Source organism: Symphodus melops, assembly GCF_947650265.1.
Source record: "Symphodus melops genome assembly, chromosome: 11".
NCBI classification, from domain to species: Eukaryota; Metazoa; Chordata; class Actinopteri; order Labriformes; family Labridae; genus Symphodus; species Symphodus melops.
The window spans coordinates 14,546,860-14,569,746 of NC_136701.1; the positions used below are offsets into that span (position 1 = coordinate 14,546,860).

Here is a 22,887-nt window from a genome sequence, read left to right on the forward strand (position 1 = left end):
GGGCTTTTTATGCATTTCTTGACTGTATCAGAAACTAAATGATAATACGTTTCAGCATAGTGTCGCAGGAGCTGTCCTTCCTAGTTTTGTGTTCACCGAGTCCTAATTCTGTTTCATGCACCACCTCTGCTTAGAACTGTTGGGCTCAATAGGCGAGGTGTTGGGGAGGGGCTAGCACGATTCCATGTGATCGAGGCATCGGCATGCACCAATCACAGGGCGGTTCTTACCCATACAACAATGGCTGCACTATTTCAACTCTTTCATCTCATTATCCTTCTGCAGCAAGCGGCCTTGCATAACTTTGAAGCTTGTTTGGCATCGCGACATGTATTTGTGTCTGGGTGCGGGTGTGTCGTGCGTGCGTGCGAGCGAGCGAGCGAGCGAGCGAGGCGGGCTTGGCGAACGGCTCAATGTAAAATGTAGGATATGAGGCTCAGAGAGACAGAGGGAGGCACACAGGGAAATGGAGGTCGATGAGAGGGGGAGAGATGGTGGAAGTCCCACAGATGTACTCTCTAATTAGATTGATGTGGCAGCAGTACTCAGTCAGCTCATGTCTGTTAAAGTGGATTGGTTCTGAAACACACCCTGGAATGTGTCCGGCATTGTGGCACACGGAAAGTAAATCTCTACATGTTAAGTCATCATTAAGGAAATCACGGCCACTGCGTTACAGACTGACAGTGTTTGCACCTTTCCTCGCAGTGCGGATTTATCCCGACATCTGAATGTACATTTCTCTGCATGTCTGAACATCTTCTGTTAAGTCTCAAAATGGGCCAAAATGAAGATTAAACAGCAAGTTCATCTGGAACACCAAGGGGGAGGGATTTTTCTTCTTTTTTTTTTCCACGGGTGATTCCATTCCTACCAAAGCTTGGGATTTTATTTAGAAAAAATAATCTTAAGTGTATGATGTTTGTCATCATGACTATATTTGTAAGGAGATGGACGTTACTTGCTCTAAATGTCAAATTGATGGATTTCTTTTAATGTGAGCGACATTTTCATTGCATTGATAATATTCATGGTTTCTGTTCTGTGTGTCCCTGCGCAGGTCGCCTGGGGTTCCCACATCAAGGTAGTGACAACCCTCTGCCCCTCAATGGTACGTATAGCAACCTGCCCAGGTTAATCAAGATCCCGCTAACATTACAAATTGGGGTCTCTCATAAACGGATAAAGTGTTATCAAAAAAAAAAAAAAAAGAAAAGAGATGTGATATCTTTTCAGACTATTTCTTTGAATCGGTCTGAAAAGTGCCGTTTTGAAGATGGAGGTTGAACTTCAGCTGCTCACACCATATGTTGTATTTACATCCACCTGCACCCAAAAGGTCATTCTGTATTTGTAGTAAAAACACGCTTACTGCAGGGAGTCAGTTTTCCCAACAAGGTGGAGGTCCGCTGTGTGAAACATCGAGTGTGGCTCCGTGTTTGACGAGCCGATAAAAATCCTTGTGGACGTTAAATCCTCGTGCACCATCGACTTCGACGGAAAAAAGTGAACGAATGAGTGCAGTTTGCAGGCAACAAGACGTGAATTTTACGACTGTCGATTTAGCGCCTTAGCTAAAGAGGAATGTGGAGACGGCTGGTCAGGGGGTGAGGGGATATAGAGAGGATGTGGTGGTTTTTGACACCAGGAAAACGGGAGGATGATTGAAGGCGCTGCGTCGTAGGCCGGCCGGCGGTTAGAACACTCCAATAAGAAACATGAGCGCTGACACGCGTTAGGACAATCTGTTAGCCTTACAGACGACCATGACACCCTTATAGAAAACTTTTTGATGCAGGCATTGAGGCTGATGCCTTAAAGAAGTATCCTGAAATATCCTCCTTCAATCGTCCTTTTGTGAAAAACACCATGAATAAATAGTGAAGTACTGTCTGTATGGATAATAACATTAGAGATATGACGACTGCTGTGTAAACTGCAAAGCATGAGTGAACCCGGCACGTCCCTTCCACATGCAGCAGTTTAATGTTCGACCTCTCCTTTGGCCTCACACACTCTCCTTCTTGTTGTGGTCTTGGACCAGGATGTAGAACAGGAGAGGCGAAGCGGTTTATTCATCTCTAGGTCACATGGTTAGATCACATGGTCAGGAGCTGTCATCAAGGCCTGAGACAGATGGTGCCAGCGGATAGGCAGGATTCAGAGGTTGCACACCACCTCTCTCTCTCTCTCTCTCTTTTTCTCTCTCTCTCGCTCACTCTGTCTCATAAGCGTACACAGATTGCATTCCTCATTCTCCTGATCTCTTTCGCTCACTCTCATTTTCTCTCACCCCCACACAGCTTTTTATCAGCTTGTTTCTCCATCTTCCATCTATTTTCTCTCTCTCTCTCTCTCACACACACACACACACACACACACACACACACACACACACACACACACACACACACACACATCTTTTTATAGCACTCCTGCTCTCTTCCAATCTGCTTTTCTGTTTCATTCTCTCTTCTGTCTCTCTGACCCCCCCCCCCCCCCCCCCCCCCCATCAGAGTTAATGTCCATCTGGGTTGGAAAGTCCACTGAGGGAGCTGCTGAGGATTATTGCTTGTGTGTTCTGGCCACTTCTTCATCCCCCCCTCCGTGTTCATACAATGTGTAGATGCGTTGATGCTTCAGTCTCTCCAATGTGCCATTCTCACATGACCTCGGCTCTGAGCTAAGAAACGTTATTTCCCATAGAGCACATGAAACAAAATCAGTGAAAACAGCTTCTTCTTTTTTTTTTTCTTGTGTTCCCATCTGACAGTGAAGTGCTTTGAGGGTTGTTGGACCTGTTAGATAGACGTAGCTTAAAGCAGACATGAGATTCCAGTCATTCCCAACCTACTACTAGCCAATCTGTTCACGACAAACTTTTTAGAAAATGAATGATTTCAAATGTGAAGAATAATTTTTTAAGCAGCATTGAGACACGTGTGCTCTTAAATTCTATGCTAGTCTTTTTTTAAGAACATTCCGTAGTGCTTTATTAAAGTGAATCGTTACCTCCATTAGTTCCCTGGATGAACTTTCTCTGGTTGCCATGGCCACAGTGAGAGAAGACACGAGAAACCGAGATGAAGTTAGAAAATAAAGCGCGTTGGTCGTCCACAGGACGGATTCTGCGTTTACCCTGGAAACAAAGGAGGTCACGACGCTTCCAGCTCTCTGACATGAACTTGTTTTTGAAGTCTAAAGCAGGACTGAGGATAGCAAAAACGCACGTTGTGAAATGGCTGGCTATTCCCAGAGACACTTGCTGCTCTGTAATTGCTTCTGGCACTTTCATTTGGTTTATGATGTAAGGAGGGTTTTTTTCCCCCCTTCTTGTCACACTGTTGCCTCCTCAACAACTAATGTAACACAACCACTGCCACGAGGGAGTGCTGCGACGATAGGGACATTTACGGGGACTTTTGATTTTTTTTCTCCCCAATATGATATAATCCAGTTTGTTTGTTGTGATGCAAATTTCAGGGTTAAATTGACTGATCTTATTATCTTATCACAATCTCTGATTATCCATGGTGTGCCTCAAGGCTCAGTCCTTGGACGCTTTAATATGAATCTGGGCCATAATCAGGCAAATTTAGTGGAGAAGGTGCTCAACCGTTTAGCCTTTGCACAGAGCTTTGAAATCTAGACTACCACTATAAAAGTAAATAACCCCTTCGCCACACTGATTTATAATTCCCAGCGTACAGATAAGGTGGATGGGTTGGGTAGAACAAAATGGATCATCATAAACCAACCTGGCAACGATAGTGAACTCTGCTTCTTTTATAATCACCCTCTTCTTTGGTTTGTGCTTATTCCACATGCAGCCAGGAATTATAGCAGGAGACGAGGTAAAAAAAACAATAAAAGAAATAAAATATCCTGGTTATATGATGTCACTTTGCCAGCATAAAGTCAACTCTGTAGGGCTGTTCATGTGTTGTGTTAATAAGTCATGCTGTTGTGATTTGGAGTTCTGAGGTGTTGGTTGTTCAATTGGATGCACACATGTTTTTGAATGACTCCTCAGTCTGTACAGTGAAATTTGTCTGCATGAGCTTTTTTTCTTTTTCTTTCTTACTCTCGTTTTTAGCCTGGCTAAAAGTGACGCAACGTATCTTTTTTTTTTTTAAATAATTTTTTTTTATAATTTTCTTATTTTGCTTGACCCTTGCCTGTTGTTTTTTTTTCTCTCTGTCATTTTCACACACAGATTGTGACATTGTCAAGTCAGACAATAGTTGTTAGTGTTGCTTTTAGCTGAAAGTTAACAAAGGCAAAAAATGTGTGTTACTCTCACTGCAACAGAAGAGAGGACACATGTCGAGGCACATGGCCGGAATGAGACACACACACACACACACACACACACACACACACACACACACACACACACACACACACACACACACACACACACACACACACACACACACACACACACACACACACACACACACACACACACACACACACACACACACACACACAGGCTGTAAGCTCAGGCTAACTCCCTTGCATAAATCTTTATAAAGCAGCTCAGGGCAGGTTTGTAAGGGAGCAGGAATAGGCCTGGGAAGGCTTAACCTCTACAACACACTTACACAAAGATGCACAGTCCACTGTGTTTAATTTTTACCGAACCTGCATGCGTCTTCAGTCTTCCATACACATTGTTGAGTCTGTTGTGTGTTGTCCAAATCTTTTACACATCGCTGTGATGTCTGCCGTCACCCTGCACCGTCTCTGTGCTACACAACGAAACTAACTCATAACCACTTGGTGTCTATGCTTTTTATGTTATCTGTTCATCTAATTGAAAACAGACAGTAAAAGGTACCTACTAACATGGCTGTATACGCTGACATTTTTAATTTGGTCCAAGTAATGTGCATGAGATCACACTCGCTCACCTGAGGGATGTGGAAATGTTTTTAGATGGGAAAAAAAAAAAAAAACGCTATGAAGAAATGCTTTGCCTTCTGTCTGACATCAGGTGAATAATTAAATGCTGTGAAAAGTGCTAATGTACAGTTTTTTTTTTTTTACTGCACTGCTGCTGTAACCATGACAACGGTGACCCCAGCTCAACCTTTCACTGCTTGTTCTCTTCTTGAAAATCAACCTTTTTTTTTCTGCCTCTTCTCTTTGTCACAGGTCACTCCTCTCTCTTCCCCATGGAGGACGGTTTCCCTGACGATGAGCGTGGCGATCAGGGTCTCGCAGGCCTGGGCTCTCCACACTGCTTCCCACACCAGAACGGCGAGCGTGTCGAACGCTACTCACGCAAGGTCTTCGTGGGAGGCCTGCCCCCGGACATAGATGAAGGTAAAAAGGGTTCACTCGCGTCCAAATCGCTCAACAGCCTTTTAAATCGATCGAGACTTTTTGAAAGATGGGGTGACGTAATGAGGAATCGCCGCTGAGCTTGTGTTCTGATCTGCTTGATTTCAGACGAGATTACGGCCAGTTTCCGGAGGTTTGGACACCTGTTTGTGGACTGGCCTCACAAAGCAGAGAGCAAGTCCTACTTTCCACCCAAAGGTATATCAACTCATCAACACACACCTTCTTAAATCTGTGTCGTCTTTTCTCACAATTGTATTTCTGCTCCGTTATGGGAGGCTGAAATGTTTTGTTCTTACCAATTCCTGAACCACTTTCTCACATCAAAAGAAACGTTCCACTCTTGTGTCTTTCTGAGAGAAATGTCCGATGTGTGTTTTTTTTTGTGTGTGTTCTGCCTTGTATTAGTGTACCATTCATTGATGAGTGACTGTGCCGTCTGCTTTACAGGCATTTTGTGAAGCATTTTTAAAAAACCCTGCCTGGCCTGTTTGTGTGTTTTTTCCATCTATTTGGAGAAGCGTATGCGCCCCCCCCCCCCTGCTGTGAAATGCAGAATGTGGTGATCAAACATACAGTCGCAGTAATCATCGCAACTGAATTTCAACACCACTCTTTTTGTCAATAGCACGTGTCCCCAGCAGCGTGAATAACTCTCCTTGTGTTTTCTGTAGGCTACGCCTTCCTGCTGTTCCAGGATGAGAGCTCAGTGCAGGCTTTGATCGATGCCTGTATCGAGGAGGACGGCAAGCTGTACCTCTGCGTGTCCAGCCCCACCATCAAAGACAAGCCGGTCAGCAGGAACACTACACACACATGCACACACACAAACAAGCTCTCACAAGAAGCTTTGTTTTAAAATTGTACATGGTGCTGTTTATCTCTGAAAGCGGTTTGTTTTTGTGTGGCTGACAGGTTCAGATCCGCCCGTGGAACCTGAACGACAGCGATTTTGTGATGGACGGATCTCAGCCTCTGGACCCGAGGAAAACCATCTTTGTGGGAGGAGTCCCTCGTCCTCTCCGCGCAGGTATATCTGACTTCAATGTTAAGTGGAAAAATTAACAACAGGGTGTTTTAAACGACGGCGCTACCATTTGAAGTACATACTGTGCATATAGGTCGATTCTCTGTATACATTATAATCCCGCCCCGTCATATTTTCTGTCAATCAACCAAGGCCTTAAAATGTTTTCATTCATATTTATTTTTACATATGGCAGGAGTGTAAATAACAAAAGACATTAAATCTTTTAGGTCTCATTTCTTCACTATCTGACACTATAGTGACATCATTAGACAAAAGCGTGACGAGCTAAAAGCTACACTGTGCTGGTGAAATTGGTTTTGACCTCTTGTCTTGTTGTCTCGCATATTAAAAGTATAGCTAATCCATATTAATTTTTTTTTCTTTTTATCTTGATCTCAGTGTTACATTTGCTGAGTTTGTATCCCTACATTTGGATGTAAAACAACAGCTCTTGAACTTATATATGTTATTTTGATATTTATTTATGTCTTGCTTTTCAAAGCTGTGTTGTAAATGTGCAGGCTTATCTCACCTTTATTTACATCTTTGTTAATGCCTGTTAGGACAGCCACTATAAATAGTGTAAATAACATTATTGGGATTACGTCTGCTGATAGACTCTGACCTGATCAAACTCTGAACTTTAATTCATCAGTGTTTACAACTTTAAGCTCCCAGATCATCTTGGTGTCAAATTCACGTTTTAAGCTCCCCCCCCTCCCTCCGTTCAGGTTCTTAAAACATCTTTGTTTTATTTTTTTCCCCCCTTTGCAGTGGAGCTGGCCATGATCATGGACCGCTTGTACGGTGGGGTTTGCTACGCTGGCATCGACACAGACCCTGAGCTGAAGTACCCCAAGGGAGCGGGGCGGGTCGCCTTCTCTAATCAGCAGAGCTACATTGCTGCTATCAGTGCTCGCTTTGTACAGCTGCAGCATGGAGAAATCGATAAACGGGTGAGTGGGGGAGAGAAAGAGAACAGTGTGTTTTTTTTTTTTCTTCCCTCCGACCTCCCCTCTGGGTCCCCTTCTTTCTTCATTTGTCTCCACTTGCCTCACTTCCTGTTCACTTCCCCTCACCCCCCTCCCCTCCCCATTTCTGAGTTGTGCTGAAATAAGGAGGCCTCATTAGATTAAATTAAAGAGTGCAAAATGTAGCACTGTATTCAAATAGTTTGTTTTTACTGGTAAGAGGATGTGTGGGAGGGAAGCTCAATTCAACTCATTGTTCATCCACATAGAATATCAGTCATTATAACAGCATTTGTTCTGAGACGAGCTTCAAGAAGACAATTTATATCACTTATTGAAATTTAATGCAACCACGATGTTGACTAAGAAAAAAACACTCGTGTCAAACCGACAGTGACACTTACATGAAAAAAATGAATTAAAAAAAAACAACAAGCACTTAGATGTGTCATCTTTCGTTTATTGAATTCTTATTTGACCTTTAATACTACAGAGCAGAGTCAATGAAAGCAATAAAAGCTGACAGGGTCAGTTATGAACAACATGGTTAAAGTCACAGAGATCTTTTTTTTCCCCCATCAGTAATAGGATCCACCTCTCGTTTTATGTTACACATTGGTTGTCCAGAATGGACTTGAACCCTCACTTGTTACCATGTTCATATTCCTACAATCACTCTGACGCTGTATAGTTTTGTTGTCTGTTTACATTTTGGAGCTAAAGCTGTCCTTTGACTGTTGTCAGCGGCTAGCGGTGGCCTTTATTCATATTTGTACATTAAAAATAAGTGAAAAGCTCAATCAAGTGAAGAGAAAGCATCATATTATAAATTGCTTTATTAATGGAACGCTGCTTTTTCATTTTTAACATTAGGGTGCAGATTTGTGGGCATTCACTTGCTGATAGCACAATACCTCAATGCTGAGCAGTCAGAAGAGAAAGGAAATGTTAGTGCAATTTTTAGTAAGGCTCGGATTTAGCCAATACAGAGAGGCTGATGTCCTCGATAGAAAATACAGTAACATAAAACAAGATGAACTGAAAGTACAGCTCAATAACTGCAGACCAGATTGTATCAAATAATGATGGGAGTCCTGCAACTTGACTGAATTATACTCGGCAGAAACTCAAAACGAGTAGGGGACATCAGTGAACAGAATGAGAAGTAATAAAGTATTCTGGATTCAAATCATTCCCATCTCTGATTACAGGTGGAAGTGAAGCCATACGTGCTGGATGACCAGCTGTGCGATGAGTGCCAGGGAACTCGCTGCGGGGGGAAGTTTGCCCCGTTCTTCTGCGCCAATGTCACCTGTCTGCAGTACTACTGCGAGTACTGCTGGGCTGCCATCCACTCCCGCGCTGGACGAGAGTTCCACAAACCCCTGGTGAAGGAGGGCGGCGACAGACCCCGTCACATCTCTTTCCGCTGGAACTAGAAAAAAAGGGGGGGCAGGTGGAGAGGCAACAGGGGAGCAGGAGGGGCAGGTAGTGCAGGAGTCGCAAATCATTGTACAAATAATTGCACTTTTCTGTTGCTGGTTCCTTTTTGCTCTAATTTCACTGAACCTTTTTTTCTCTCTTTTTTTTTTTTAAGTTAATATATATCTATATTTTGAAGAAAGAAAAGAAAACTGGAATTATATCCAAATATGTCCAGCAAGGAAAAAAGATGTGTAACATAATTTAATGTGTTTTTGATTTTTGAAATATTTTTATTAGTTCTCAAAAGATACATATATAGGAAAGTTTGAGGTGTGATGTGGTACTCTGCTATTCAATTGGCATGTTCTAAAGTATGTATTTAATTTTAATTTGGATACAAGATGCCCCAGAAGACACACTTCATTTGATATTTGATTGACTTCTTTTGTAGCACAGCAATTGCTTTTTTAAATTTTTTTTTTTTTTTTTTACTTCTATCGAGTCTCCAGAGCCGATGCTGCTGAAACAGTGTCTCATTGTATTGAAAAGGTGTGATTACAGTTTTAATATTAGTAACAAGAGGCTCAAGAGCAAATGTGAATTGAAAAAAGGTGTTGCTAAAGAAGAGTGCACTTATTTCCAGTTGAAAGAGTGCAGATCCAGTGTGCGAGACCCTTAGTAGTTTACCAAAGCTGAATCTCGATTTACTCTGAGGAACAGAGAGGGCCCGCTGCAGAGAGAAACCAATCCTTTCCCCTCCCCGATCAAAATGTTTGAACTTCTCTCTTTATGATTTCCCTGATCATACAAATGTTTTGATATTACTTGAAAGAAAAGAAAAAACACCACAAATTCCTTTAGCAACACATATTTGGGTTTTTGATCTCCATTTTGACATGCAAAAACTAATACCTCAAACTCAGCTGCTAATGTGCCGAATACAGTTTAAAAAGAGAGAGAGAGAGAGAGAAACATTGTCACCTGCTGGTGTTCTCCTTTCCTTAGAACTCTAATCAAAGGGAAGTGATGCAACGAGCCGAGTGTGATGTGACTGGCACAGTTTTGTACTCACTTGCTTCATCACCTCCTTATTTTTGTAGTCAAACCCAGGGTTGTTCCGGGGGGACAGAGAGAAGTGTAAAGGGGAATGTATGGCGTTTGGGAGGCGACATGAGAGAGAGACAAGCTAACTGCTACAGAGATAAAATCCCCCCCACCCCCCCCCCCAATGTCTGCCTGCAACCTTCTGATGCTAAGCTAGCAGCTAACAGAGGGCAGGGCCTCATTCATGGATCAAAACCTGCTCACAGCGGGCTCTTGGATCCAGATCTTTCAGGACGGAGGTGAAGGTTAACTCCTCAAGAGAAGGCTGGTCAACGCCGCCTTTTTTTTTTTTTTTTTAAACGGGAGATATCACCAAACAGGAGATACCTGTCTTTGATAGTTTGTTTGTGTTATTTTTCCAATGCATTTGTGCAATTCTCCCAGAAGTCTTGAATGGGAAAAAAAAAAAAAAAAAAAATCTACTTCGCATCCGAGAGTCAGCTACATTTAACGAACGGAGCAGTTTGTCTGCTTTTCGAATTGTCGGCACACGTTTGAGTCATGCAGGGATCTGCCCTTTTTGGCGAACCCCTTCTATCTTTTTCTCCTGCCAAGCTTATCCAACTCAGCATCCAGTGTTTTTGAAGCATAAATGAAGATAGTCTCTGCAGTGTGCTCTACTACTACGCACTTGTTACCCACATGCAGTTTGCTCTTTATAGCAGTCGGTTGTACCCCGTGGTGTTTGGGAACCAAAGATGGCTGTGCAGTAGTGGGTCATACTGTAGCTCATTTCTTTTTTTATTTCTTTTTTTCTTTTTTCTTTTTTTTGGTTTTTACTTACTTGTTTTCCTTTTCTCACTTCTTCAATTACATTTTTTATATATATATTTTTTAAAATCTGTCACTTCTACCCAGTTTTGCTTAACTGTCAAGCCCAGCAAACCAAAGATTGGCCTTGAACACACTATATTTATATATACATATAGAGATTTGACAGTGCAGTCAAAATCCGTTTAGAAAACCAGTGGAAGAACATCACATCCTGCAAACACACACACACCTACACACACACACCTACACACACACACCTACACACACACACACACACACACACACACACACACACACACACACACACACACACACACACACACACACACACACACACAAGGCCTCACACTCTCCATAGCTCCAAAATCAAGCGCCCTGGTAGCCACGAGTTCTGTTTATCTCAGATAGGTCTGCGTGTTTGGGAAGAATTAAACATGAAGTGCACATTCACAGCAAAAATTAAATCTAATCCTCACATTTGTTTGACATTTTCAGTCACTCAGTGGTAATCTACTAGCTGAGCATTTAAATATGTCAGGGAGTTAGTACAGAAACTTGATAATACACACTAGTGAGAAACGTATCCTCATATCGGCGGGTGTCGTCGCACCAGTTTTTGCACCCTGGTCATTAGTTTTATGGGTGCGTTTGGGTGAGCATTTTAGAAGTTAAAACACTTTGTGAAGAATTTGCTGTTAAATGAGATGATAAAAAAAAAGATTATTTTATACATGGCCTGCTGATTTTTGGTACAGTGTTTTCTAGCTAAATTATTTTGTCATGCACATATAAACATTTATTATGCACTACTTTTCTAAATATTTTTTCTTTTTCCAACAGTCATTTTAGGCACATTTTTCACAAATGGGGAAACTCCTTTTTGCAATACCTCAATTTTTCACATTGTGAAAGGTAGCTTTTGTACTTTTGTTACTGAGAGATCTGCATATATGGAAATGTTCATTTTAAGAAAAAAAAAAGTTGAGTGATTTCAATATATATTATTTTCAATTATGCTTTTTATACATTTCAGTGCTGAGGAAACTTTACAACTAAGTGTGCACTTGTGTTGATGCGACTTCAGATCTGCAGAGGAGAGGCCAAAGTGTATCGCTCTCTTGGTCTTGGCTTCTCGTACACTAGATGTTTCCAGTCAAATCTGGTCAATAACAGCATGGCGAGAATAATAAAAGAAAAAAAAAAGGTGTAATTTAAAATTGATGTTAATGTCTCTAAACATGGCTATACTAGTTGGGAAATGGTAACTTCTGTCTTGGTTTCCTCTCCATAGATGGAGTATAACTTATTATAAGGAGAATGCAAAAATTTGGTTCACGCGTACCGCTGAATCTCTTATCACAAGAATGGATGTTTGGTGTTTAGATATTTTAATATTTGAAAAAAAAAAAGTATATATATATTCTTGAACTTGCCAACTAGCACCTATTGTAATCCTTAGCATGCATGACATAAAAAGAGAACATGAGAAGTACATGAATTAGCTATTAAAAATTAATTGTTGTGGTGTGCACCAAATGTTTCTAAACTATTAACTTGTTAAGGACAACCCCCCCAACCCCACCCCACCCCACCCACTCACTTTAACCCGACCCACCCACCCACACGTGTTGATGTCCTCGCTTCCCCATTTGCAGACCTCTGCAGGATGCACATGACAGAGAGCTAAGACGAGAAACAAGACAGAAAGTAAGTTAAAATCGATTGGGCAGTGCAGGACTTTGAGCATCCTTCTAAACACTGTTTTTAAAAAGACTTGAGAACTCATCCCCGCTGTCTGTCGAAGGTGATCTTATATAGACCTATCTGGAGGAAGGGGAGCTTAAAGACTTGAATGTGGTAAATGTTGCAAGTTAACTTCAAGTTGTTATGTGCAATACTTCTTTTGAACCTTTTTCCAGATAAAGACTCTTTGCAATGTAATTCTTTATTGCCATTTTTAATTGCAGACATTTAATTAAAGAAGATGTTAATATGTTTTTCACAGTCATTTTCTACTGTTATTGTAATCCTTTTCATGCTGGTGTTTGTAAAAAAGAAAAGAAATCAAACTATTTGTACTAATATAAATAATTGAAGTTATTTTTAAAACATTAAAGGTTTTGTGCTCATTTGCTTATTTTGTTTATTTTAAGCTACTGTGATTGATTGCATTGTAATTATTAGGTCAACAATGTATTTAGCTGTTTATTGGTCTATTTTTAATTGGAATGTATAATTGATTTTTATAATTTTGATCAGATTTTTGTTATATTTTTGAGGTGAAGCTTTTAATATGTTAAAGTGTCTAGTTTTTACTAATTGCTATATTGTGCTCCACAATATATGGTTCACATTTTCTGAAGGAAAATAAATATTTAAATATCTGTCTGTTAATGATGTTACTTAATGGCAAGATTTCAATAGTTTTTAACTGTGTATGGGAAGGTTGTTGTATTTATTAATAGCATTTTTTACTTAAGATATCACCTTAATTTTTATTGTCATTTCACTTTATAAGTTCCTATTTTTGTATTTTCCTTTCTAATTAAGTTATGTAATACGGATATGTCCATATTTCTAGGAGTTGGTCTGTAGAAGTGCTAGTGAACGAAAAAGAAAAATCTAATGTTATTTAATTGTTTGCAGCCAACTATTTATAACAGTATGCATAATTTTTAAATATTTGTAATGTGAAATGTTGAATGAAATAAATCTTAACTGTGATGAACTTTTGTGCTCTGTTGTTTATGTTACATCGTTAAAGCTCTTGAAATCACAGAGACCAGTCACTTCTGCCTGACTTGTAGTCTCAGCACGTGTGAGTTGTTGTTTTCCCTCAAAGTCAACAGGTTAAACATCAATGTGTGGCTTTTTAACAGGTTTAATAGGTTACTAACGGAAGAGTTTCTTAATTTCATTTTACCTGTGAAGCTTCCATCATGGTGACACAAGTTATTCAACTCTGTCAGCCTCGGGCTTGCATTACCCAGGGTGTCTTTCGCTCGTCTGGCTTCACTTAACAGTCACACCAAGCTAGTTATCAACTTTATTAACCAACCCAGAGTTTTGTAGTCTAATCATTGCACATTAAAAATATCAGTAAATTTTGCTGGTAAAGAAGTATTCTGTATTAATCAACTGAGATTATCATTCCTGTATGTTCTTACCCACTTGAGATATGCTCAGGTCATACGTCACATTTAGCACATGGACAAACGAACATCAGTGCTGGACTAACAAAAGACTGACCTCTCAACACTTATAAAAGAAACTTTGACAAGCCTGCTGTTTACACAAATTAACACAAGATAGATCAAGTTACAGCACATGCAAGAACGCCACCTTCAGCTCAACCTATCTGAGCCTGAGCTCCTCGTCATCCCAGCCAGCTCCTGTATGCAACCACAGATCAATATCCAGCTTGGACCAACCCACACTCACACTGTGGGCCTTTTTCAAACCAACCCCTACACCTTCCCTCCACTCCTTTAGAAGTTACACTCACAGCTGAATGAAGTCCCCTTCCTCCAGGTGTATCGGGTAGAAATACAGCTTCAGGCTTTGGGAAAAACTTCACTCTTTCAGGCTGAAACAGAAACTGTGTGTTACCATGGTTTCTCAGTGGCATCTTGCGGGAACGGCTTTCTTTGTATGCATAAACTTGTATTTTATTGTAATTAATAATGTAATGTTCAGTTAACTTAATGTAATTTCATACAAAAGGTTGTACTAAATGAATGCACAGACATCAGTGCAGCGAGCAGTTTATTTTTTGCTGTAGCCTATTTTATAAAAACATCAAAAGTCGAGAAATAAGAAATAAATATGAACAGTGAGAAGTTGTCTGCAACATGATTTAATATTCTTTAGTTCTAGCAACAGTCCCTGTAGGCCTAAATATAAAACACTTCATAAATAAACACCTCAACTGAAGGAGGAAAGAAGAGTAAGTCTACATCTGATCCACAGTACAATATGTGAAGTTGTTAACATCTGTATGACTTTTCTCCTCTGCTGACACTTGACTGGTGGAATGAAGATCCTTCCTGTAGAATTAAGCTTTAAGATTTTTAATTCCTACAATAGCAGATCATGTAAATGCACCCACACACATTTGCTGTCATGGATGCTATTTACATACATACATATTTAAGTAGCCTACCACTCAAATTTGATGCAATTGTAACTTCTCAGAAACAACGTATGCCAAATAAACATAACTGTTACCCCCACACATACACATATCTCAACTATCTGTCTTGTGGTTTGAATTAAGGCATTGGTTTTTTTTCACAGACATGCACACCCCTTTAAATATCAGCTGTTTTTTGTTTTGTTTTTGTTTTTGTTTTCACCTCTGACTGTGTGTCAGTCATCAACCCACCAGATGGCGATGTAGGATAAAACAGATTTTGATTTGCCTGGCTTCATGCTGCTTTCAATGCAGCCGGGAATATTGTTTGTCTAATCTGTTATCGCAGAACCCGTCATAGTCATTCGTTTATATTTCTTTTCAGCTGTAAAAGTCTCAATTTTCCTTTTTTTGTTGGGTTTTATTACCACACCTTTTGCATTTTAAAAACGATAAGTAATTTTGTGTCATTAACTTTATTTTTTGGGGGAAGGACACAGATATTCTGTTTATATTCAAGCTCACAACCTTGGCTGGGCTATCCGTCATATGTCGAGATAAACCAGGAATAAAGAAGGCTTTTACAAATAGCCTCTACTGTAAAAAATTAACACACAAACAAACAAACAGTAGGGTAGCCTATTTTAACATAACAAACAACATACAGGCTACGTCCAACCCAACCTTCTTGCAAGAGTTTACGTGAAGCCCTTAAAGGCATCATTAATTCGGTTTCCACTTAGACAAAACAAACGAGACTCCCAAAAGGAACACACCAAAAAAAAATAACCCCCTAGCGGCAGCTCCAGCGGCTGGTTGAAGCAGCAGCAGCACCAGCAGCAGAACAAGAAGAAGAGGCTCTGTGTGTGTGGATTAGGGGGTTGGGCTGCTTGCTGGTAAGAAACCGCCGCCAGACATCCAGTTTGTCCCCGGCGGTGCAGCGTTGCTTTCCCGCAGCCTCAGCAGCATCGACTCCGCAGCGCAGCCTCCAACCTCACCTGCTCCTCATCTGCGCCTTTTCCTCCGCCTCTGTCCACACACAAACATTGCAGCACACAGGGAGACGGACGGACAAGGACGACCGGCTGTAAGTTACTGCTGTATGTGTTATATGTTAGTCATTTTTGACACAGAGGAAGAGGTAAAGGTTTTGCTGTTGGCGGATTTTAGAATTTCTCTGTGGTTTCCAGAAAATACAGTCAGAGATGCGTTTATGTTGCAAAGAAAATGTGCCTTTTTGAATGTTTGATTCTCTTCAATCGCATGCTCCCGATTTAATTATCACGATTCCCAAAAAAAATCCCTGTAATTTGCTTATAGGTTTCATACATAGGCTATTTTTGGCGTATAGGCTACTTTATTAAAGCTACATTGAAGTTAAATCAACATTCATATTACATTTCGACTTCATTTAGAATCATCCCCATCAAAAAGCCATTTGCTGCCAGTTTTCATTGACCTGAAAGGCTGTGAGGTAAAAGTCATCTTTTTCCCCCCCTCAAAACCTCCTCCTCCTTTCAGAAGCAGTCTTCAGGGAAATAAGGGAATATATTGAAGGTCGGTGAAAGATGGTGAAACTGGGGAGTAATCTTCAGGACAAAGGGGCCAAACCTGTGAGCGTGGAGGACGGTTTTCAGAATGTGCCCCTCATCACTCCTCTGGATGTTGGCAGCCTGCAGGGCCAAGCACCTGAAAAGGTAAGCATCCCCCACAGCCCCAGCAATGTGTGAGTGTTTGTGTGAGATTTTTTTTTTCCTGCTTGTTTGTGCATCTGTCTGTTTTTCTTAATCTCCTTCTGTTTGTATTTACTCGAGTTGTTGACCTACCTCGTCCCTAAACCCCTCTTATGCTGAACAGCCCCCCCCCCCCTTTCCCGGCCCAACACACCCACACATTTTAATTCATTCACAATTCATTCATCTCAGCTGTCACCCGGCCATGTCTTTGTTTTCCATCTGAGATTAGGAGACAGATTTGGTTCCAGACAGACTGTCATTTATCATTTGGACATCCCAGAGTAACTGCACCACAGCTTGTTAATCCAGTTACCATGGCGGCAGTGCATCCATTGCTGTTTCCATGTAGGTTTGGACTGAGAGCTGCACTGATTGCACATTATGAAAATCAATGGCATTATCATTGATGCTCCTTCTGAAAGCATCTTAATATGGATGTATTATGTGACAGTGTTTTGTTCATTTCAAGGGTACTGTGTAATGATTTATAATGTTTCATATCGCTGCTCAGCAGTTACTTATTAAAGATGAATTGATTCAATTCATCATCAAATCACTGTATCAGTGGGCTAGCTTGCATTGTATTTGGTAACATAAAAATTATAGCACCATATGACTCAAACCAGTACACTCTGTTAGATATAGAGCTTTAAACTAGAGTATATTTGGGTAATGAAATCAGATTCAAATAGGAACGCAGTTTAATATCTACTTCATATTTATGTATTTTTTTAAAAACAAACAAATATGAGACAGATTTCCTCTGGGTAATCCCACTCACTTACATATACTGTAACTCTATCTGCAGAAATTGAGTTTATTTAACTTCTTCAGGTTCAGGTATCAGGGGAAAAAAAAGGCAAATCCTTAAATCTTTATATAAAAAGCACCAAATCACATCAAAATGTCTTTAATGAAACTCCACTTCAAGAGCAGGTCTAGATTGCACTGTGTGTTACATTCTTTACAGAGAAACAGGGCTAATCAACAATTAGCAAGCACTTGGCAACAGTGGCGGTGGCCTTGAGAAGAACCAGAAACATTGGTGAGCAAATGTCTGCCAGAACAATTTGGGACGAGAATATGGAATAAAGTTGAAATGGAGATTTGAAAAATGTGGCCGTCAGGAGAACATTTTGACTTTAATCGTAAAACAGACAGACCTCATGAACAAAGCCAATGTAACAATGGTTTTAATTAATCTTCGAATCAGTTACTGAATTGACAAGAGTCTGACACTCAATGAGCAATTAATGACATTTTTCAAGAATGAACGTCCAATATCATTGGATTTCTCTGTTGGGTAAACATAAAGGTAGGGCTTGTCATATTGGATAATAAGCTGATTCAACGTCTTCTTCAGAAACAAAGGAGAAGGCAGACACTGCTCTGTTGTCTGTTCAGTAATTGACGGTTACAGCAAGCTGCATGGGTAACTTAGAGCAAAGAATGAATCAGTGAGATTTTCTCTATCAGTAACAAAATCCACCTACAAATGTCTTTACAGCTCACTATCTAACAGAATGTGTTTTTAGAGGGACATCTGGAAGTCACTGGCTTCAGCCAAAAACCGGCCCAGCAATTACACATGAATAAAACTAAAACTAATCACTTTGAGATTTTGGTTTATTTTAGATTAAACATTGAATTAGCTTTAAACGTGCTGAAGCATAGATATCATTGTCTTCAATACGTGTGTATAAGCTCCAATTTTTGGTCTTCGTGTTACTTTAAGTGTTTTCCCTCTGGCTCAAGCAGAATTTTCTTTTACATAAAAATCACAAGTGGCAGTAGTAGTAGTGGTCACACAAGTGGTAGCAGTGGTTAGGAAGACAAGTCATAGTTAGGTTTTAGACAGCTGCTGGCACCAAAAAAAATGTATTTTTGAAAATAAGCAAATGTTTTAAATAAAACTGGAATCCTTTTCAAAAACACCAAACAAAGCAGCCTTTTCCCTCCTATAAAAAAAAATCGTGGAATGATAAACGTTAAAGTCACGCGTGAATAATGTGAAGATGATGGTTGGTTGAGCCTCATATCACACATATGTTCATAAATTAAGCAAAAGTATTGATGTTGTTACATGTTGCGCACACTGTAAAGAAAAGGGGTCTATGTATGTGTGCAGATTCTGGAGACCAGATAACACACGAACAAACAAACATGCACCTTCACACACACACACACACACACACACACACACAACACACACCAAACAGCTCAGCATTACCCTCACTATGTATTCTGCAGATGAAGGCACAATCTCTTTTCATTTCAAATACCTGTTAACAGGTGTCATTCACTTTAAACACACACACACACACACACACACACACACAAGAAGGCCTGTAGTGTGTTTGATTGACGAGTCAGCTCTGTCAGCAGCCATCAGGTCATAGCACGACTTTTATAGAGCTGTCAGTTATTTTACACTGATTAAATCACTCCCTCTAGACTGGACAACATGTCTACATTTACTGTGCTCAAAGCTGTCACTGTGTCAAGATTTCCACACACACACACACACACACACACACACACACACACGTCACCATGGCAGTGTACTGTGTGATTGCTGCCCAATGGTGCTACAGCTTGATTGGCTAACTAGGTATCGAGACGGAGAAGAACCTGGGTGACGTGTGATTTCCTGCGATACACTTGGATTTTTTTTTTTTTTTTTCTCGTCGGTGACATTTGAAGAAAAAGAGGTCAGTCATCTCAGCAGGCTGTTTTGTTGACTATCAGTGAATTTTTACACGCCTCAGGAGACGCAGGCACAAAGATTGCTGTTTCTTGTTGCTTTTCGGAATCACACTCTGACAGCCAATGCGGTATTTGTATGCATGCTTGCTTTCTCCCAGGACTGACAAATTTGTCAGTTCCGCCTGTGCATAATCCGGTTTAAGATGTCCATTCTTAAAGGCATTAGGGGGGGAAATGTCTCTTTTAGAAATCATTATGCACATGCAGATGGATCCATTTGTTGTTGTTTTTTTTACATAGGACAGAGTGGGGGGGTTGTAAAGGTCAATTTACTGCCAAATCTTGAAACATGTCTCCTGCTGTGAGTGTGAGGATTTGTTTCTCTGGAAAGTGACACAAGAATGAAATCTGTAATTAGAAGTCAGAGTCAGGGAGGTGTTAATGAACGCTATCACACTTCAGTTGATTTTATGGAAATTTGAGAGACTTCAGCTATATGATCACACTCGTTGATATCCCACAAAGATGTGTTTTTGATTCCCTTTTTAGTTTGACTGTTGCTTTGCAGTTCTTACGCATGCCTGAGAAAGCTCATTTTATTGGCTAGTTGGAAGCAGGTTGTGAAACCGAACAACAAATGCGTACGTGTAATCGCTGTTTAGACTGACTAAAAAGAAGACGGATGCCTCTTTCTGAGCTACAAAAGCAAACAGGTTGGATTAAGATAAGATTGTGTGGAAGTCATTTAACCGCAGCTTCCAGGCAGGCGTTAAATAAAGTGAGCTTCACCACGCTATACAGAAATGATCTTTGTCGACAGTATCCACAGAAAAAACATTCAGTGAGTGCAGCAGAAACACTCATTTACACCTGTACGCGACGAGATCAGCAAAAAAGGGAGAGGCCACTGCTTTGTCCACAGGGGGAAGCGAATCAACATAAACTGTAGCTTCCTCCCTTCGAGCTTCATGTTTCTGTGGCCAGCTTGTTCACACAACAGTTTCCTGTTTCGACGAAACAGGACTTCCAAAACCACAACCGTCATTGAGTGGCTTAAATATTGTAGAATAAGAATATCGTCAGATAGTCGTTTTATTTACAAACCATTAACATGCGTGAACATTAAGCAGCTCTAAACAGGTTTCTAAATGGCGTTGTGCTCGAGTTGCTGTCGACCAGATCAGCTCCGCCACATCTGCTTCGATGCTTCGACATCACCATATTTTCAGTCTTACAATCTCTCTAAACATACGTTTCTTTTCTTTTCTCTTTTTTTTTTTTTTTTTTGCCACCAGCTCCAGAAGTAGTCCATTGATCATCAGCTTTTAACTGGCTTTGAGAATCCGATCTGAGAACATTTCTGTCCTTTTAAAGCTGAAGTGAGGTTTGTTGGTTTGACGTGACATGACGTGTACCCCAGATCAGCAGCTTTTACCGACACACAACCCTGGCTGTTTTTCCCTGATCCCACTCAATGACTGAGTGACCTCGCCGACTACAGGGTTACCAAGGAATAACTGCAGGGGCGGGATAAAGTTCACACACATAGAGCCACACACACACACACACACACACACACACTCACATAATAATGCTGCAGTGGGCTGCTGAGGCATTAGAGAGAGTATTAGATTTGATTCCATCTGGCCAGCGACAAGTCACAGCCTCCACCAGGTCAACAATATCTTGATTGGATTGCTGCTAGTTTGAAAAAAAAAAAAAAAAAAACAACAACAAAAAAAACAAGAAGCCGAGGCGAGTGGAGAAACATAAAGATTTTTAGATTGAGACATAATTTCTTTCAGTTTGTCATCTCTCTGACATCAAAGAGCCGCTTTTAAAGACTGTGACATTCCCCCCCGTTTGACACGTCTCCTGAAACACGCCTCTCTTTTTCTTATTTCTCTCAAAGTGTTTCCTTTGGAGCAGCTTTTAAATCTCATCTAATCTTAATAACTGCGGTGGTGTTCTTATCCTCATGAATTAGAAAAGGCCTCCCTTTGAGAAGGATGAGGAAACATTGTGTGTGTGTGTGTGTTGCGACAATGTGAGGCCTCGGTACAAGATCAAACATCATCACCATGTTTGATTTGACAAGCGATCATCGATTACACCCGACGTGCATGCAGGTTTTAAAGAGTAGCTGTGACACCCCGAAGTCAACAACGCGGACTGTCGTCATGTATCGTTTGCTGTTGCTGAAGGAAAAGGAAAGCTCGCTCGTTGACGGAGCCCGATCGTGCTGAATATGTCCGATTCAACAAAACCTGAAGATCCTTCTCACACTTTTAGAACTGACAAAGAAACGCGACACATCTTCACAGTGAAAAGCTGGAACAGACCGATTTTAGAAGAGTGAGATAGTGAATCAGCCATCACACACTAATGGATTAATCAACAAATCCTCGTGGCTCTAATTCATACTTGTTTAAGAGTCAGAGCATCTATCGATATAAAATGATAAATAAATACAAGGATAATCATCAGGCTGTCAGTTGATTGGTCCGTTAAATAAATGGTCATAAAGTTGTGATGAATAATCATTTTGTTAGAACGCTGTCAGTGTAAAGGGGACACTTCCATTTTCTGTCTTTGATAGAACCAGAGCTCCAAAACTCCGAATATTTCAGTCAGCTATCTCGAAGAGACAGAACATTATTGGCATGTATCATTGAATATTGGCCCAAAACTAACTGATTATAAAAACATTGTTTCTGTTCTGTTTTTTTTTTTCTGTTTTTTTTCTGCCTGTTGGTTGGACCGTGTTTCAGTCCTGCTCCTCAGGACTTTAAAATCCAGCTGGTTTATATTCTGTCTGTGTAGAAAGATATTGATTTACACCTCTGATGTGGAAGGAATGTTAATACCAGATCTGTACTTACCTGAATCAAGACAGAAGCAGCAGTGTTTGTCCAAACAGACCCAGATTTCGTTCCCAGTACAGAACAGTGGGAGTGATGTTTAGTTAATGGTAAAACCCTTCTCTTTATTAAACCTCTATAGTCAATATCCATGCTAAAGAATGAGTCAAATCAATGGGTCATGGGATATTTGAAATATGTCCAGCTCCTCTGTAGCTCTACTGTTCCTTTAAACACTTTAGCTCAGTGTTCTGAGTTGACATTTCAGTACATTTTACTATTTGGAAACTCGTTTTTTTGGATATGTCCGACACCGCCTGAATGCAGATACAGCCCAACGAGCGACTCGCGTCTATGGCGCACACCATTCGACAGGCTTCAGTGCGCTTGACAAAGTGCAGTCTGAACGCAAACCAAACCAAATGAAAAATCGGAAAAAAAATGAATCGAACCGAGTCCACCAAACTTTATATGTGAAAGCGACCTTATTCGACTGTGGAATCACACGCGTAAAATCTGTCGGCGTCTGCCTTCCACACTGAGACTTGCACATAAAATGGACTCACCTACTGCAGCTCAGTCATAGGGTGAAGTATGAAACGACAATCACTCTGATAGCAGAGAGAAAAGAACGGTTTGGACAGTATTTCCACAGGGAATACCAAGTCTAAGCTTAATTTTCAAAAAGCTGCGGTGTCATGTTGTGTGGCACGCTGCAGTCATCTCTCCACACAGAAATAAACTGTGCAGCTCTATGACACATCCAAAATGGACTCTCTGACAGTCATGAAAGTATTTA

At 40.6% G+C, this 22,887-nt stretch overlaps 2 protein-coding genes across 4 annotated transcripts in view; both read left to right on the plus strand.

The window, feature by feature from the left end:
- The window catches only part of cpeb4b (cytoplasmic polyadenylation element binding protein 4b), a 29,606-nt gene extending 16,225 nt beyond the window's left edge, over positions 1-13,381 (plus strand). Inside the window, exons 4-11 of one of the 2 annotated variants that reach the window (XM_079355599.1) lie at positions 1,061-1,111; positions 3,831-3,854; positions 5,161-5,331; positions 5,458-5,547; positions 6,024-6,142; positions 6,265-6,379; positions 7,154-7,335; positions 8,562-13,381. In XM_079355599.1, coding sequence (XP_079211725.1) covers positions 1,061-1,111; positions 3,831-3,854; positions 5,161-5,331; positions 5,458-5,547; positions 6,024-6,142; positions 6,265-6,379; positions 7,154-7,335; positions 8,562-8,789 — 980 coding nt within the window. In that variant the 3' untranslated portion in view covers positions 8,790-13,381. The remainder of the gene's footprint in view (positions 1-1,060; positions 1,112-3,830; positions 3,855-5,160; positions 5,332-5,457; positions 5,548-6,023; positions 6,143-6,264; positions 6,380-7,153; positions 7,336-8,561) is intronic. The other variant, XM_079355600.1, reaches the window with a different exon arrangement.
- A 2,136-nt stretch (positions 13,382-15,517) lies between these two features.
- The window catches only part of nsg2 (neuronal vesicle trafficking associated 2), a 35,406-nt gene continuing 28,036 nt past the window's right edge, over positions 15,518-22,887 (plus strand). Inside the window, exons 1-2 of one of the 2 annotated variants that reach the window (XM_079355606.1) lie at positions 15,518-15,872; positions 16,310-16,482. In XM_079355606.1, the coding sequence (XP_079211732.1) occupies positions 16,354-16,482 (129 nt within the window). In that variant the 5' untranslated portion in view covers positions 15,518-15,872; positions 16,310-16,353. Of the gene's footprint in view, positions 15,873-16,306; positions 16,483-22,887 lie in introns of both variants that reach the window. The other variant, XM_079355605.1, reaches the window with a different exon arrangement.